General features: G+C 48.6%; 2 protein-coding genes across 2 annotated transcripts; both read right to left on the reverse strand.

Moving 5' to 3' along the window:
• Positions 1-317: 317 nt before the first annotated feature.
• On the reverse strand, positions 318-7007 carry pxdc1b (PX domain containing 1b). Its single transcript, XM_088441827.1, has 5 exons — positions 6698-7007; positions 3562-3653; positions 3160-3277; positions 2973-3084; positions 318-2155 (listed from the first exon to the last, which is right to left on the reverse strand). Exons 1-5 carry the CDS (start codon positions 6951-6953, stop codon positions 2032-2034), a joined length of 702 nt encoding a protein of 233 aa, XP_088297953.1. The 5' UTR covers positions 6954-7007; the 3' UTR covers positions 318-2031.
• Positions 7008-9202: 2195 nt separating this feature from the next.
• On the reverse strand, positions 9203-16966 carry prpf4bb (pre-mRNA processing factor 4Bb). The gene is made up of 16 exons (XM_088402369.1): positions 16882-16966; positions 15834-15912; positions 14136-15271; positions 13735-13908; positions 13468-13626; positions 13272-13353; positions 13001-13202; positions 12449-12522; positions 12022-12112; positions 11812-11959; positions 11449-11586; positions 11211-11364; positions 10737-10851; positions 10498-10649; positions 10329-10415; positions 9203-9767 (listed from the first exon to the last, which is right to left on the reverse strand). The coding sequence occupies exons 1-16, from the start codon at positions 16938-16940 to the stop codon at positions 9564-9566; spliced, it is 3054 nt and encodes a 1017-aa protein (XP_088258495.1). The 5' UTR covers positions 16941-16966; the 3' UTR covers positions 9203-9563.
• Between the last annotated feature and the right edge of the window lie 1155 nt (positions 16967-18121).

Here is an 18121-nt window from a genome sequence, read left to right on the forward strand (position 1 = left end):
TGGAAACGTGACGCGCGAAGCTACGATTTTGAGCGTAATGTTTTTTCAATTGTGACGCCGCATATAATTGTTCATTTTCGTTTCATTATCATTTTATCGTCATTGTGTGGAATTAGCATTTTGCTTCCAATGCGCGAAGTGATTAGCCATTTTATATTAAAGTGATTAAATAAAAATGGCTTTCTTTTATAGAAGGTGGTGTGGTTGTACTTCAGGTGGTGAATTCGGTAAAATAAATTTTAATATTAAAAATAAAATAAGATGCACTTCCACTCTGAACCACAAGACGGCGACAGAGGATCATAAGACACGCTTGGTTGCTACAAGTCTTTTTTATTAAAAACGTATTGCTTATTAAATGTAATACTGTCAGAACCGTTAAAATACATTTCACAACGCAAAGATTCCTGTCATTATCATCCTCACTCAAATTCTCCTGTTTATTCACATTAAGAAAATATAATGCGACAATGAAAGCTGTCATACGATTGCTCTCTTTTCTTTTTGTGTTTGTCGAAAGTGTTAGTAATAATAGCAATCTCGAAACGAATTCTAGTGGGCTGTTTGCCCCCCAGTAAACCCGATGACCTCGCGACGTGTGTTGTCTCCTTTCATGGTGGTGAGTCGCAGCACCGTGTGATCACCGACACTCGTTCTTCTCCAGCTCGCTTGAAGTACAAATCACAACTTGAAGCTTACGATCAGTGGCCTAGTGGTTAGCGCGTTTGCCTCACAGTTCCGCGGTCTAAGGTTCAAATCTCTCAGTGCTGGCGTGTGATTTTTACAGCTGGAGTGGCTTCGTGTTTGCTTACCTTAAATTTCGGACTATAAAATGTGACTTTGTTTGCACGCTTTGAACCCTTTCTGCAATTTGGGTTTTTTTTTTTTTTTTTTATTAGCCACTAGGGGGCAATCTCCATTGGATTCTGTGAAAACAAACTTAAGCACAGCTGTGAACAGAATAATTGCTGGCATTGGGGAGCGGGAAAAGTGGATGGATTTAGTGCAGAGGGTGAAGAGGAACATGACAGTGCCCAAGAACTTCTAAGGCCTTTAAGCAGGCACATTACTGTTGTGTTTGTGCCAGCAGGATTCTAACAACCCCAGTGTGTCGGTGTTGAAAATATGTCGGTGCTGCTCTTGTTTCTGAACATGCACGTCTGTCTTCAGACATTGATGGTATGACGTGGCTGTAATTGGGCAGTGTGGGGAAAAAAATAAATGCCACCAGGGGGCAATCGTCTAGTAAACAAAGGGAAGAAGATGCTTTCCAACTTTTGATTTGGAGTATGAACTGCTATGTTACTCGCCACCAGGGGGTACTCTCACTAGTAAACACAATTGTGCACGTTACTGTTGTGTTGGTACAGCGTTCTACCAACTCGAGTATGTCTGTATTGAAAATGATCAGTCGTTTTCAGTCTGTTTTGAAGCGTGATGTTGCTGGGACCAGGTACTTCCAAAAAAGTGTTAAATAAAAACAAAAATTGAAAAAAGGTCTACGAAGCATCTTTTTGCGCAAATATTTGATGTTACGAGCTGCGGCTGATAGTCCGGCGCGGCCTACAAAAAGGCATTTTCTGTTCGATTTTTGTTGGTGCACCTTGCAGTCCGAAATTTACGGCAATTGAAGATTCGACTGCCAATCGTGTTCATCTGCAACCCAACCGCGAGAGAAAAATTGCTTTGCTACTTGTGGGTGAAAACAAAAAATTGCCGCAAAAGATCCGCTATGATGCTTGTGTGCAAATTCGGCTGCATAAGATGAAATGTTAAAGGTACCCCGGAGGGCTCCAGGTGGCACACCTGGACGGGTGTTTTTTTGTCTTGTTTTTTTTCTCAACACCTCCGAGGGCTTAAGCTGTCAAAGCCTCAAAATCCACCGGCAAATCCTCTTTGAGAGCTTGCATTAGGCGCACCAAAATAGCACGACGAACCAAGATGGCGGCGAGCGCTTCCCGAAGACTTAAGGACATCCCGGAGGAAGGCGGCAGACGCTCGGCTCGGGCCGCCCGTCAGCGGAGGGGCCCCTCATTCCAGGATGTCGGTCTCAAACGGGACCAGGTGGTAGTAGGACAGGTTGGTGAGGTACGCCTCCGTTTGGCCCTCGCGCGCGTCCGCCTGCGCCGGCGCCGACTCCAGGCCGTCGTCCGAGCTGGCGGGAGAAGGAGCAAAGTGCGCTTGAGTCATCGGACTTCCGAGGAATGCGCTTCCCATTGTGGAAGGAAGGGGTGCGCCCGCAAACTTCCTGTCGAAAGAGGGGGTGCGGACGCAACGTCTTGACTTGAGATCGCGAGGACGAGGCCCACTTCCACGCGCAAACACTCCACATTTTTTGGCGGCGGGACGTGCATTTGGTAATATTGACCTCGGGCGTGGCAAAGCTGGATGAAAATACGATGTGCGCCATGCATGAAGCACGCTATATACAGTATTTAAAGAACTTTAATACAACAACTTTAGTAATAATGTCCACAAGCGCAACATCTCTGTTAATCAATATTCAATGATATTGAATCATTGAGTGGGTTAGCTTGGCCTCCCATCATGCAAAGTTCTTGCTATCGCGGGACGTGTAGTTGACGCAAAGCTTCAAATCAAAGAAGTACAAGTTGCAGGAAAGCTTGTCTTTTGCAGCAGGGAAGCCTTTTCTTTCACGCAACTCATAACATTTCATGCAACGGTGAAAATCAAAACGCGGGCCGGACTTTGGTCCCACCCACGGCGGCTCTCAAATGGATCTACGAGAATGCGCTTCATGCCATTTTAACAGGGTTGCAAACAGAAATCCAATGCAATGCTTTTTAATGCCCTTTTTCTTTTCAAATTAAGAGAAAATGGATTGGAACATAAACCAAACTGTTGGTAAACCGTGTCAAAGTGAGTCCTTGAGGGCCGTGAGCGCAGTAGCCAGAAATGAATGGGGCGACGTTACCCGATTTACTAGGGGAAAAAAAAGAAGGCGGACTCACGTGTCGTCGAAGGAGTCGGCCGAAGACGGCCTCCCCGCCTCGTCGGGCGGCTTGCGATCAAACACGATGGTTTCCGTGTTGGCCAGACAGAAGCCGTTGGAGCGCATGATCTCTGCAAAGTATCAAAAGGGGCGATGGGGCGACGTGAAAAAAAAAAAAAAAGCGGGGAAGGGGGAGCGCCGATTACCTGATATGTTGACGGGACTCTGAAAGCACGGCTGGATGGCGTGCACCCGCTCGTCGCGGAGCACCCGGTCCAGCGGCGAGCGCTCGAAGAACGTCAGCATGACCTCCGACCTGGAATACTGTTGGCAAAACCAATTTCTAGTGGGCTTTCAAGCGGGTGCGTGACTGTTATGTTGGTGTACTATTCTAACAAGCAAGCGGTTGGGGGGGGGGGGGGGGGGGGGGGGGACTTTTAAAGAAAACCAAATCGTAAAAAAGTTTGTTGACAAAAATGGATGTTCTGGTCAATGTCCTGTGCGACCATCCGTAAGTAAATGCGATCGGGCACGTTACTGTTGTGTTGCTACATCATTCGAACACATCTTGTACGCTTCTAATGCATGTCGTGGTGGAGGCGACCCACCTTGCAGGGCAAGTTGATGGCGTTCTTCAGCAGCCGCTCCACCTCGTTTAGCTTCTCCTCCATGTCGTTGGCTTGTTTGATTTTCACCAGGCCTGAAGTGAAAAAGTGCACCGGTGAAATTTACAATTTCCTTGAACATAGACGACGTGCTGAAAAGCTGAGGTTGAAAACTCAAATTTTGGAATTTGATAGCTCTGGAAAGTATCAGGTTGGCTCAACTTCATAATTTCATAGACGACGCACAAGGAAGGAAGACAAGAGACCGTCAATTATGTTTGCTGGCGAGGAGAACGGACAGAGATGTGTTTGCAATTCCAGTTCTCCTGCCGCTCACATCCTGTGGAATCCTCTTTCCAAAGATCGCTTCAAAACGGTGAATTTCAATGGGAAAAAAGCGCAAAAATGAACAGACTGTATTCGACATCGCTTTTTGTTTTTCCATCCTTTTCTCGCTCTCCTGGAAAACTTGTTTTCACTAAGTGGAAAGGACGCAGCCTTCATTTTGGGGTGACACTTCTTCTGGGGTGTCAATTCTTCATATTTTCTTGTGTTTGAATCCGTAAGTTTGACCTTTTCTTGCAGTTTAAGGCTTTCCCACATTATGAGAAGCCAGTGACAGCCTCGCCAGTGTAATGTTGAAGGTGAAAAATATTTGGGGAATTATGGTAGTAAAGAAACTAACGTGACATCGTTTTCAGGAAGTTGGGTGTGACGCAGCAAAAACAGGCGCGGGCGCGCGGGCGGGATGATGTCAACGTTCCCGCCGCATGGAAGACGTGAGTAAGAGCTGGACCGCGTCGGGGCCGCCTGAGGAGGAGGAAGACGGGACTCGTCTCACGTCTTATCGTGACTAAAGGATCTTTGAAGAACTTCCTGCGCTAACTCGCGGGTCTCCGTAGCCCTCGGGCGAGGAAAACGCAAAAAGATGTTCGTCTAATCGTCTCGGAAGCCGTTTGCGTCAAAAGATTACATCGCGAGGACAGCGGTCTCCCACTTCCTGAAAAAGATGGCAGACCTCCCCAAAACGCTCTAACTTCATGTCAGATGTTAAAAAAGGCCAGAAAACTCAAATATCAATATATATGTACAGATATTAAATTATAGGTTATACTGTAATCAAACTGTATACGAGTTTGCAAAAAAATATTCTGAAAGTGTAATTTTGCACTTCAAAAAGCATCATTCTTTTGACTGACTTTATTGAGAACCGATCCCAAGTGTTGATATCGGGCTGATACCGTATCCTATTTCAAGGTATTATGATTGTTGCTCTCTAGGACCATGAAAGCTAGAAGTTACAAATTAGAAAAGTAGAAAATTGCTAATAATTTTGTGAAAGTCAGTACATGTTCTATCGGTACTTGCTATCAATGAACACTCAAATGAGTACTCCTATCGGTATTGCTCTGAAAAAATGGTCTCAAACTACATTATCGTTATGATACCAAAATTGAAAAGTTGCGCTGGGGCACACCTGGTATCGTTCTCGCTGATATCATACAGGGATCAACGTTGGTATCGGACAGTAATCCTGGCTGCGTTACCGCTACGGTATCGGAAGTGAAAAAGTTGTATGGATCGGCGTTTTCTTCCTCGCGAAGCGAGCGCCCGCTCGGACAACCGGGAGACGTCCGATCGTCAGCGAGCCGCGCGGACATTTTTCCACATGGCTCGGCCGTCTTCACCAAGCGCGCGCCAGGGACTAAATATAGCAAGTGCGGCGGCGCTCCGGCTGCCTCTTTCGCTCGCTGTCGTGAGCGAGGTCCCCCCCCTCCCGCCCCCCGTTGCCGGACGGGACGCCCGGCAGACGACGGAGACGAGCCGGCAGCACTTTTGCCGTTTCCCCGTCTTGTCAACAAGTCGGGGAAGTCAGGAAGTCAAAACATTCCAGGCGCAGCTGCGGGGATGTTTGGACCGATATTTGGCGGTACGCAATTGCAATGGAAAGGACTTGACTTACAAATATTTTGTAACGTACAAAATTTCAAGTCGCGAAAGACGACGCGACGGGAAAACAACATCGAGTCTGTTATTTTGCTCCACTAGTACTCTTGATACATAGTGGGAAAAAAATGTTCCCTTAAAGGGACAGTGAGTAAGAAAAAAATGGTCTGTTTTCTATTTTCTTTATTTCCTGTTCTTTTTTTTCTTTATTTAGATCCACTTGGGGTGGACGACTTCACATTCGTATCTGTGACTTTGAATGTGTATGGTTTTACAAAGACGCCTGGATTCTTTCCGGTATTATTATTAAAAAATAAAATAAAAATCTTCCCCTGAACAGACAAGTAAAAATGTTGAACGTCTTCACACAAATATGAGTAGTTGTGAGAGTATTTTGGCCTGCGCTTGTTGGTGTAACGCACACTAGGAGAGCATTCATAGACACTGACCTTTGACCTTTGTTTTTAAAGCCAATGTCATGTGACCCCCGAGCGGTTGAAGCCACTAAAATAGCGCCAGATTTTGCGTAGGTTTAGATAGGGGTCGGACTGCCTGTGGGACTTTGGCCATTATTGATCCGCGCAAACAGGTCAAAGTGACTGGTGGGAAAAACAAACAGACAAAAAAAAACAAAAAACAGAAGTTGTGACTAACACAGATGACTCTGTTTCCTTTTATGGCCAAAGGCTAAATGAAAAGGACGATGACAAAGCAGCCGTCATTTCAGCTTTTTCTGCCGAAAAGTTAACAGGGCACATTTTTAAAAGCGAACGCTACGGAAAAGCGCGCGATTACCACTTTTTCCACGAGCCCATCTGCGTTCTGAGAGTCACGCGTCCCATTTTGAAGCGAGGGGCCGGATCTGGCCCCCGGGCCTTGAGTTGGAAAAGGGTCAATTAAAGGAATGGAAATTTGTCACTGTTTTTGGGTGAAATTTGGAGTAAAAGTTGGTATAACCCGATCGGCGACTACTCGCGTAGATCGGAACAAACAAAAACAAAACAAACTTTTTACGCCAAAAGTTGACAAAACGCGCGCGCGCGCAAAGTAAACGCTGGGCAAAACGTCAAGACTCCGAGCAAGGCTCGCTTTGTTTTTCTCTTCCCCTTTCTACTTTTCTTGTTCGCGACGCGTCCCGTTTCGACGCGTTCGGGCGCGAACCGGAGGAAACGCGAAAGGGAACGGGTCCCACCTTGGCGCAGGGCCGAGCGGCAGAGGTCCGCCGCGTCGCCGGGGAAGGAGTCGCCGAGGCGGCCGACGAGGCGGCCCAGGTCGCCCAGGCTCCGGTGCAAGTAGAAGACGTTGCGGTCCGACCACTCGGCGCGGATCTCGAAGAAGTCCTCGCGGTGGCCCCGCGGGCCCAGCGCCAGCCTCCGCACGCCGTTCACCCAGCAGTCCCGCACGAACATGTTGACCAGCGACGTGCCCGAGAACACGGCCGAGGCCATGCCGGCGGCGGCGTCCGACGCGACCCCTCACTCTTCCCGCATGCCGACCGGCGCCGCGCAACTTTTCCCCTCCTCCTCCTCCTCCTCCTCCTCCTCCTCCTCCCCTTCTTCTTCTTCTTCTTCTTCTGTTTTTGGACGATGGAGTCAAACGTGGCGCGAGTGAAAGCCGAGAATCGCCGCCGCAAAAGTCACACGCAGACAACGCCCATTACTAAGAAAAAAAAGAAAAAGAAAAGGCAGGCCTTTAAACCCCAAAATGGCAGTTTCCTAAAACCGCAAAAAAAAGTGTCTCTCGGGACTTACGAAGGGTTACAAGCGGGTGACGATGACCGATAAACACCCTGAAACACTAACCCTAAGCCATCCGCTCTCCCCCCGGCAAATGGCAACGGCCGGCTTTCGTGGCTTTCGTGGCTTTCGCGGCTTTCGTGGCTTTGACCAAACATTGCTGCTGCCAAATCTAACGACCAAATCGTTTAAGTCATAAAGTACGAAGATACGTGATTACTTTCGCTAATCAAGAACTAAAGTAGTCGAATCGTTTAGCTACAAAAGCTTATATTTACTATACATATATTTCTTTTTATATGCATATTTTTATTTGCCTTTTTTGCTCCCGGATCCTTGCCGGAAAAAAACTCATTATTATGCAAAGAATGCTCCAAGGTCCGCAAAAGAGCATCTTGTCCTTTCTAATCCAATGCGAGCGCTTCAAACTGGCATTTGGGCCCGATGACACGTTTCAAGCAGCGAGAATACAAAAGATGTGGAGGGGGCCCTGATTGCAATCCGCACCACCGTCATTCAATAGAAGTAAAGCTTGTTTTCCTAAAATAGCACTTTTCTCACAGACAACGCTGGCCCATTGCAACCGCTAAAAGAAAAGAGAGTAGAATGTCAATGTGTACATTTCCGGCGTGCTAAACTCTTTCTTCCTGCAGAAATATGAAAAAAAAAAAAAAAACTTCATCATGCACAGGAGCAGTTTGGAAGTCAAATGATCTGGGTCTCAGTTTTGGATCAAACGAGACATTTAAAGAAGGGGTGTGTAGACTTTTCAGCCTTGCCTTTGCCACACATGCTCAAACTTTTTTTTTTTTTTTTTTGCACATTCGGCACATTTTTCCGCCTCCACACCGCAAACATTTGGAATGGAAAATTTCAGGTCCAATCCAAAACATTTGATTGATAGGCAGACATTTTGTTCATATTATCATTTGATTTAGAGGAATTTAGCTATCGAGCATCAATTTAGAGCAGACAATGAGATGTAATATGAGGCTGAGCAGTAAGGCCTCAAATGGAGGAATTGTTTTTTTATGTGTGCCATTTCCAAAACATAGCATCCTACATTTTTTTCCGTATTTTGCTATCTAGTGACGATGACGCCATCGTGTGGTCATTTTGGTTAACACTACTGCTAGTTCATAGGCGTAGAACTCCATTTAAAATGTCAATAATGAGCAGCTTTCTGAAACAATTTTTTTAATCTAAAACATCTTCAGGTGGATTTAGATTTGGAATTGGTCATTAAAACAAATAGCTGCGTGGCAGCTGCAATATTAGCCAACATTGTTGACTCGCGAAACTGATTCTTCAGTGACATGTTTTTAAATCTCGTGACTGTTACGCCATCGTGCGCTCATTTTCTAAAATTACACACGCGTACAAAAGTATTTTAAAAGTATCTTAATGAGCGTGCGTATCGACCTGATGAATACGGCTTGTTAATTAGTTAAAGTGCGCACTCAATCGAGTGCTGAATTGAGTGCTAACTGATCAAATGAATCCAAGAGGTTTGTTATAGGTCTTGTATTTGACAACGTACCTTGAACGTCGCTTAAGAGACGGGAAGAAACTTCTCTTGGTCGAACAGCATCATCTTGGGACGACAACGCCAAGTCGTGGATACGCCTTCGTTTTATGGCTACATCTTTCATTCGCTGGAAGCTTGGCCTTGCTTAACAAACCTGGACTTCAAATGTCAGGGAAAATCCTTCGAACTTGAAGTTTAAATGCTTAGAGAAAAATAAAATTACGCATGCGCACAACGCATCGCATACCGGTGACACCCACGCGCTCGTATTGGAAATGTTGGGAACAAACTTCCGCGTTCGCATACCCCGTGGCCTTATGGGTAAAGGTTCGAACCGGGCATACTAAAACGTTTTACCTAATATTCGAACGAATTGGAAGGAGTTCATGTTGGTGTGAAATTACGTAACATAAAAAGGAACAACGTCAAGAAATAGGAAATATTTTCTTTATTACTAAAAAGTATAGTGAAGGTGCTTTGAGAACAGCAACTACTGAAGTCTGACGACATTGGACCAAATCAATCGTTTGTGGCGAACCATGACGAGGGCGTCTATATACAAGAGAGGGCGGGGCAAGGGGAGGAGCCTCCATCCCAAGGATGCTTGCCATTTGTACACGGAACGTTTGAAAGCATGCACTGGACGTCCACTATTTACACGGGTCTCGCGCCACTTAACTTAAAGCGTCTCACTGCGCAGGGTTACATAAAAGAGGGGAAGAAAGGGGGAAAAAAAAAAACAAAACAAAGAAAAACCCAGGAGGGCTGCGTGGTGAGAGCGCATAGGCTTGAGGTCAGATCTTCTCCTGGATGAAGGGGTGCTGCAGGGCCTGGTTGATGCTGATGCGCTTGGCCGGGTCCAGCATGAGCGTGGCGTCCAGCAGGTCCTTGAGCTGCGTCACCTTCTTGCGCTGCTCCTCGGGCAGCCGCTGGCCGCCGATCATGTCGCCCAGCAGGTCTTTGGTGGGGTTGATGGTGCTCATCACCGTCACCTTCTCCTGCCAACGCAAAAGCCGCGCCGGGCCCACCTTTTCACTTTTTGCCTTCTCATCTCTCTTTAAACCTTGTTACGACTATCATTAAAAGACGCTTGTTTTTACTATTATTTTAACATCGCCATTTTATCGGCTTTAAATATCGGGTATTGGATTCCTTGACTCCTGAAAAAAGCATATTGGTTCATCTCTAACGCAGTGGTCCCCAAACTTTTTATCTCCAAGGACCGGTCCGCGCTCGACAATTTCATCGTTCTTGTTATCGGAATTATAAGTACTACTCCTGGTTTAGCCTGTTAAAAACTTTTTTTTCTCCCAAGGTTGTAGTTTCCCCTGTCTTTTCCCCGCGCCTGTTCCGGTTACAAAATCAAGTTTTCTGTCAGACTAAGATCATACATAAAAGGCAAATAATTATTTTTATGCTCCGTGAACAAAAATTATTGTCCTATTGAATTTTGTTATTTTGTGTTTCAATTTGAAAAAATCGATTAAGTACCGCGTTTTTTGGACTATGAGCCGCAAGGTTTTTCTCATGAAAAGATGAATCAACTTGGGGCGTCTCACCCTTTCCGTGACTTTGTCCACTTCAATGTAGAGGAAGTTGAGGTTCTGGTCAAAGTGTTGGTCTTTGAACAATCCTTTGCGGATCATCTGAGGAAAGAGCGGCGGCGGCGGCGGCGGGGGCGTTGCGTCACGGTCCGTCCTGCGTGAGTGCGCGACGAAGGCGGCGCACCTTGTTGGGCATCTTGCCCTTGACGTCCATGGCCAGCTTGATCATGTGGTTGTTGGACGAGCCCGGGAAGAGGATCTTGCCCGTGTAGAGCTCGTAGAGCGTGCAGCCCACCGACCACATGTCGATGCCGTAGTCGTACGGCTTGCCGATGACTGGCGGGACGGACGCAAAGTCGGGCGGGTTCTCGGCGCGACAAAGCAAGCGGCGGCGGGCGGGCGGGAACGGCGAGGACGACTCACTGATCTCGGGCGCTCGGTAGAACCTGCTGACCAGGTACGGCGTGATGTCGTTGTCGGCCACGTGGGACGCCGAGCCGAAGTCGCAAAGCTTCAGGATGGTCTTTGACTCGTTCACCTGGGGACAAAAAAAAAATACAAACGTTTTGGAGCCATAAGCACCCTCAAAATGACTGTGAGGGAGCATATTTTAAAATAAACGTTTGAATGAATTATGTAGTAAAAGCACAGGCTTTTGTACATATGTAATGTTAATGTTTTGTGATTAATGGTGATCTCGTGCTTGTACTATTTAGGACAGTACCAAAAAAAAAAAGATTGTTGAAAGTTGTTCTTTTAAAGTTAAGTTATTTGTCCGGCCCACTCGGGAATAGATTTTCCTCTAACTTCAGACACCTCCGGCTTAAAGGGCTAGTCCACTTATCCGGCCCATTCATATCGCGCGCAAAACATGCTACGCGGATTCTGTGGCGTCACCAGGATATTGTCGGGCTTGATGTCGGCGTGCAGGATGTTGCATCTCTTGAGCAGCTTCAGGGCCAGGAAGAGCTGCTGGCTGTACGAGCGCACGGCCTTGATGTGCAGCCCCACGTCCTTGCCGTACTTCTTCAGCACCTCGCGCAGGTTCATGCTGACGGCGAAAGGGCGCGGAGGCGTGAGAGCGGGCCGGCCGGCCGGCCGGGCGGGCGGGCGGCATTGCGTCGCCGGCGGCTACCTGAGCGGCTCAAAGACCAAACACAGATGCTGCTTGTGGTAGAAGTGGCGGAAGAGGCGCAGGCAGTGGAACTTGTCGTCGGGGTCGGCGTCGTTCAGCTTCTTGAGGAATTCCAGCTCCTTCAGGCCCGTCTTCTGCCTGCCGCGCCAAAACGCAACGCGCGTCACCCGTCCGGCCGTACGAGCGTTCGGTCGTTAGCCGGAGCTGGCCAGCAATTAGCCACACCCTTCAATTCATTCATTATCCATTACAATCTATACAGCCACTCATCAGCCTTAGCCATCCATATCTCTTCATCCAGGATGGATCCATCCATCCATCCATCCACCCATCGGCCAAATCCCAGCCATCCACCCGTCATACATGAGCTCGTTGTTGCGGATGATCTTGACGGCCACCTCCTGGCCGGCCCTGGCGGTGTCCCTGGCCCGGATGACGTTGCTGAAGACGCCCTGCCCCGTGTAGCCGTAGACGTCGTAGCGCTTGTCCAGCGTCTCGCCGATGTTGACCCCTGGGGGAGCGGCGCTAAGAGGCGAGCGGACGGGGGCGCGCCGCGGTTCGGCCGGCGCTTACTGTAGTAGCCCTCGGCGTCCGTCCAGTTGTCCCTGAGGTTGGGGTTCTCCTTGAAGTCCTTGCCCACCCCGCAGGCTCTCATCCTGGCGCTCTGCACGCACGCCAGGACAAGAATTCTTGCACGCGTTCCGATGAAAGCTCACGGTTGGAAACTTTGCTCTAATATGAATGGAATTGTTCCCAACTATAAGAAGCAGGTTGCATGCGAGTAAAGATGAGGTGCGACTGCAAGGTTTGTGCTATTGCCAGGCCACCGTTAATTGAGACAAACACATTTAGCAAGGTGGCTCGCTATAGGGCTGGATGAACCGGACGATAGATGTAGGCTTATGACCAAAAAAAGATTGATATTCATACTGAATAGGAACACGTTCCACATGTTTACTTGGCATGAAATTTGAGCGGGGCCCCCGTGCCGTTTTCTTACATCAAAGTCCGCGGCGAACATGTCGTCCGACTCCGTGAACATGTCGGGCGCCGACGGCTTCTTGGGGTTGGGCCCTGCCGACGCCGAGTGGGAGAAAAAGTGAGCGAGAGAGTGGAGGGGACACAACAATATCTGCGGAGATGAAAACAAAGCTTGCGCACCGGGACACCGGGAACCCGCCCGGCGCCGTTTACGGCAAAACTTCTCAAACTGACGTCCGCCGAAACGAATCGCAAAAAGCTGCGGTGTCACGAGCTTTGAAAAAAAACGCGCAATTCCGTACTCTTAACGGGCGCAAGCAGTACAAACAGATTCCGCCGCGGCAATTAAGAGCTCTAGGAGGATCTGAGGGCGGGTGTCGTCACATCGCGGATCTGGCCAATCCAGTCCTCTAGCATTCTTTTCATGCGGAAAGTTGTACAGGAAAATACTCAAAATCCGCACGGCTTTTGCCACGTAGAAAGAGCACGAAATAACACGAAGTTAAGCGAGGGCTAAAATGGGCGCGGCCTCGTAAAAGAAAGGCACCGGCTTGCGGCCAGCGCCGCTCACCGTCTTTCTCCTGGGCGATGAGGTTGTGCTTGGCCTTGATGTTGGCCTCGAAGGTGTTGAGGTTCTCGCGCTCGTACTCCTTGACGTCGGCGGCCACGCGCTCCAGGATGTCGTCGGGCGACGGCGAGCGGCTGCGCGTGCTGCTCTGCGGGCTGCTGGGCTCCGACGCCATGTTGGTGTCCTCGCTCGCCGCCTTGTATTTCTGCGGGGGCCGGCCCGGTTAGCGGCGAGGCGGGGCAAGCGGCGCGTCGGCGGGCCGGCGGAGCCAGACCTGCACGATGGCCATCCGTTGCTGTCGCCGCTGTTCGATCAAGGCTTCTTCGTCGATCTCCTCGCTGTCAAAATCGTCCAACCTGCACAGAAAAGAGCAAGAGCGTCGCCACGATTTCTCGAAAGGGGTTGGAAGGGTTTTTCTGTTGGGTGAGCCTTTTCGCTAATGCGGACCTGGCCACAGCCACGAGACTCACATGTCTTCCTCCGAGGACTCCTGGTCAACCTTCATGCCCTCCGAGAGGCTTCCTTTGAACTTGTCTTCGTCCCTGCTGCGTCGCCTCCTCCTGTCGCGGTCCCGCGACGTGGAGCGGCGGTACTGCCGAAGCCTCCCGTAGCGGTCCCGGTCGCCCGATCTGGCCCCCGGAACACAGGTTTGCGTGTTTGTTATTTTCCTTTGCTCTTAGAAAAAAAACACAAGACCATATCAAAGGCAGAGACTTGTCCATCTTCATCCTCGTCACCTGTGTAAAAGGGGCGAGCGGCTCCGCCTGCGAGGCGACGAGCGGGAGCGCCGGCGCGGCGAAGGGGAGCGTCGCCTGAGCGGCGAGCGGCTGACCCGGCGGCGGGAGGGCGCCGGGGGGGTCTTGTCTCGCGAGCGGTCTCGACCCGGCCCGGGTTCCGCTCGAAGCCGTTTCCTGTGTGGGCAAAGCTTGCTATGAAAATTGCATTTTACTCTCAGAGGAAAAGCCCCAAAACCAAGATCTGGGCTTTTATCTGGCAATAATTGAATTCTATTTGTTCTTAATTATATCATAATTATTTTGAAGTGAGTTTGAGAGCATCATTTGGACAAAAATAGTCCTTTTATGCCATCCATCAGAAATGTCAACCGCCGGAGAGCAAAGGCAGCTTCTCCACGTACCTGAGGGGCGACTCCTGCCTTTCGGCTTCTCTCCTGCGGGCGTCGGGCGAGCGCGCCCTCCTGGGCGGCGGGGGAAGCGGCGACCTGGCTCTGCTCCGGTCGGCGGCGCCGGCCGAGGCGTGGCGAGCGTCCCTGAGGCGAGGCGAGACGCTGCGCTTCCTGGCGGGGCTGTGCGGCGGCCGGCGGCGCGGCGAGCGGTTCTCCTTGCCGGACGAAGCGTCCTTGGACGGCGACTTAGCCGGTCTTTTGTCTCGCTCGGCGTCGGGGCGGGTGGGCCGCTCGCGCCCCGGCGAGCGAGACCGCGGCCGCGTCTTTTCCTGCGCGTGGCGTTCGTCCCGATGCGGCGAGGGACGCTGTTTGTCGGCGCGGGCGCTTTTCTGCTCCGGAGGGGAGCCCCTGCTCCGCTCCTTGGACCTGTCGGGGGCGTCCGAATGTTTCCTTTCCCTCGAGGCGCTGCGGGCGCGGCCCCTGTCCTTAACGCTAGCGTCCTTGCCGCTTTTGCTCTGTTTGTCCTGCCTGGAGTCCCTGGCGGGCCGCTCCGCATTCTTGCCGGGGCTGTGGCGCTTGGAGGCGGTCCTGCTGCCCTCGGCGGAGTCCCGCCTGGACCTGCCGGGCCCCCCCGCGCGGGGGGAAAGGGCTTTCCCCGAGACGCCCCTCTGGCGCTGCTCGCCGTTTCTGACGCGGCCGTCTCCGCCGCCGTCCTCTTCCGAGCCCGAGTTGTAACCCTGCAGGATGAGGCCCATGCCCGACTGGACTTTGCCCTCCATCAGTTGGCTGTCGAGCTCGGCTTTGATCATGGCCCTCTGCTTCTCCAGGTCCTCCAGCAGCGTCCGGTCGTCCAGGCCGGGGTTGCCCGACGAGGGGGAGCCTTCGCCTTTCTTGTGGCCGGACGAGGCCAAAATGGCGGCGGTCGCGGCGGCGGCGGCCGGGGAGGCGCCCTCCTTGTTGCGCTTGTGTTTCCTGTGTTTGTGGCGATGCTTGCGCTTGCGCTCCTTGTCCTCCTCCGAGGCGTGCTTGTGTTTCTTGTGCTTGCTGCGATGCTTGTGTTTTTTCCTCTTGTGTTTGCCGCCGCCGCCGCTGACCTGCGGCTTGGCGGCGGCCTGCTCGGGCTTCTCGCCGTTGGTCTCGGCCTCCTCCTGGGAGAGGGAACAACGGGCAAAAAAGTTCAGTCCTACACACGGCGAGGACCTTGAAATCCTAAGAGCACCGTGTACATCAGAGGTGCCCAAACTATGGCCATTTGTGGCCCGCCATCCACATTTGACTTTATTTTGTGTAATGAAAAAGGAAAGGAAGTGTATGCCTGTGCCTGCTTGTATGCGTTGCTGCTTCATGTGGGTTTAAGAAGCAATTCAATCAAGGTTTACAATCAGTGACGTCCACGCCGATTCCCAAGAGCACATCTACGACGTTTCATATTACATGTTAGCATGAAGCTAGCGCACATCGTTGAGTGAACATTTTGCTTTTTAAGAGGGCATTAATTGATTTGTTTTTGCTCTATGTGCAAGTTTTAAAGTGAACCTGAGGAACACAAAGCAAGCACAGAAAATATGCAAGTATGAGTGAGAGTACGTATTCAAGAATCGTTAAAGAAGTCTTTAGCTTTTACTTCAAATGTTGAATGCAACTCTTTTCAAAATGAGTGTTCTGTTAATTTGGTTCTGCACTTGCAAAAACTGTCAGACGACGTCATACCTCTTCTTCCTCTTCTTCTTCCGACATGTCTCCGCTGTCCTCGTTGCCACTTCTCTCGTGGCTTTCCATTTCCTGTTTCCTATTCGTCAAACCAAAACATAATCAGAATAAAAAAAAGGGGTCAGATATTGATTCATCCCATTTCGCTTTAGACAACCTTTTCAACTTTAAAAGTTCAAGACATTACGATCATTTTGGCTTTTCCTGAAATTAGTTTATACATTCTAATTCGGAAGATCATGCTGTATACAAATCCAGGAAGGATTATCTTGCTGATAATGGATCCTTGTAAAAAACACAAACACACGTAACCAATGGCAACCATAAGGAGGCCTGTTTGTTTCAGCACAACATAATGCATCGGCTTGATTTGTGCAATTAAGACAATTACAAAAACAGTGCAATCAACCTTGCACCGTTTTAGTATTTTTTTACATTGTTTAAAAAGAACAAAACGGCCCGCGTGCAATCGGAAGAAATCCTTGCCGACTGCCACCATGTGAAGCGGATGAACATGTCATGAGGTTAGCCGGACGACTACTTTCACAGAACTAGTCATGCACATTCCCCATAGTAGCAATGAAGGTAACAAAAACATGCAAAGGTTACACAAACTGTTGTGCTGTGGTTGGCGAATATATTTCACTTCCCGGTTTGAAAAATGCTTGGACGGCATTAGCTCGGAAATGCTAAGATACCTTAGCAAAGTTAGGCTATACTAGCCGACTCTTTTTAAACACGCTACTGCATTTTGCCAGTTCAAATCGCACACTTGAGCTAATTCCGTGCATTCCTCACCCACGCCGTAGGGGCATAAATGAAAAAATGTTAAGATACCTTTCGACGTCAGCTTGACGTTTCGTGAAACTTAATGCTAGCGCTGCTAAGCTAAGAACATTAGCGAGTCTTGGCAGCAGTCTTGCCCAAACAACACGACTGACCTCCCGCCGTTTAACCTGTCACGTCACTCCCTTTTAATCCATGAATGTGCCCTAGCTTTTTGGAAAAATATCCATACGAAAGCATAAAGCTAAAGCCAAAGACTTACACGTGCTCGTTGAAATTATTCATTCTTCTCGACGCGATATCCATCTCGACGTCGGCCATTTTCCACAACCAAAGGGACCTCTTCTTTTTCCTTGGGACTAAACAGCAAAGCAACCGCAGGCGCCCTCTAGTGTAAAGGCGGTGAATTGCCATTGCAGCACGCGATAGGATTTTTCTCCACCAGGCTGCGCTAAAGCAAGCTCAGCACGAGCAAGTCAGTTCCTGCGCAAAAATGACGACTTGGCCTGAAAACGAAGAGCACGGTGTTTGACATTTTTTAAACGTTATTTTATTCTATCCGTATTGGTATTAATATCTTTATTTTTTTAAAGCATATTATCACTCGTAGAGTAAAACCACATATTTTAGCCATAAACCCAGTGTTACTAATCCTAATTAATTTCCAAAGTAATTTTGAATCTACATATTACTAGATTGTAACCTGCATTTTAACACCATATTATCTATAAATATATATGGTTAAAACTCTGCATTGGATAATATTCGATTTTCTTGGTCTTTCTAATCACGTTCCCACATATGTGAATAAATGCAGATATTAAATAAAATATTGCAATGCATCGAATCTAAATGATATAAAAACGATTGCTTCTATTGGATTGAAAAGCAACTTTGCTGCCTTGTGAAACGGGTCAGTGAGAGAGGTTCACATTCAAACCGTGAGGAAAGGAAAGAAAAACACATCAAGTCAAATATAATTTCCATTTTTATTAAAATCATACAAACTTTTGGAGTCAAGTTAGAAAAGAGCCGAGCGAGCGAGCGAGCGAGTGGCCCCTCTGGGTAGATGGGAGGCCCCCACTCCAGCGCTGGCTGGCCCCCCAAATATGTTCGTTCCCCTTTTTTTCCTACACAAAGCGTAACGTATGGACACTTTTTTATAGATTTGTATACTCATATATATAATATATATATATATTTAAAAAAAACAAAACAGAAAATTGTGGAAAGAAAATGAAATGAGAATGCATTTGACAAATCTGGACTTTTCCAGTAATTGGACATTTTAATATAAATGTTTTTTCCACATTTTTGTTGTTCTTCTTCATTATTCACAATGAAATATTGGCAGTGTTTCTTCTCTTTACTGAAACATAAGGCACAAACCTCAATGCAATTTCCAAAGGAAATTATTCTTTTTTTCCCCCCATTATTCATTTAAAAAAAAGAAAAACCAATGCCCTGCTAAAAAAAAATATAAAGTACCAAAAAACACAAAC

This window comes from Hippichthys cyanospilos, chromosome 19 (assembly GCF_059441005.1).
Source record: "Hippichthys cyanospilos isolate Australia breed blue-spotted pipefish chromosome 19, RoL_Hcya_1.0, whole genome shotgun sequence".
NCBI lineage: Eukaryota > Metazoa > Chordata > Actinopteri > Syngnathiformes > Syngnathidae > Hippichthys > Hippichthys cyanospilos.

Bases quoted from the DNA above. Each gene is read 5' to 3' on its own strand.
- pxdc1b (XM_088441827.1), bottom strand. From the start codon at position 6,953: ATGGCCTCGGCCGTGTTCTCGGGCACGTCGCTGGTCAACATGTTCGTG. The intron at 3,654-6,697 runs GTGGGACCCGTT...TTTTCACTTCAG, and splicing joins CCGCTCGGCCCTGCGCCAAG to GCCTGGTGAAAATCAAACAA. The intron at 3,085-3,159 runs GTAATCGGCGCT...GATACTTTGCAG, and splicing joins GAGTCCCGTCAACATATCAG to AGATCATGCGCTCCAACGGC.
- prpf4bb (XM_088402369.1), bottom strand. From the start codon at position 16,940: ATGGCCGACGTCGAGATGGATATCGCGTCGAGAAGAATGAATAATTTC. The intron at 12,523-13,000 runs GTGAGCGGCGCT...CGGCGTCGGCAG, and splicing joins CATCGCCCAGGAGAAAGACG to GGCCCAACCCCAAGAAGCCG. The intron at 10,416-10,497 runs GTGCGCCGCCTT...CTCTTTCCTCAG, and splicing joins AGGGCAAGATGCCCAACAAG to ATGATCCGCAAAGGATTGTT.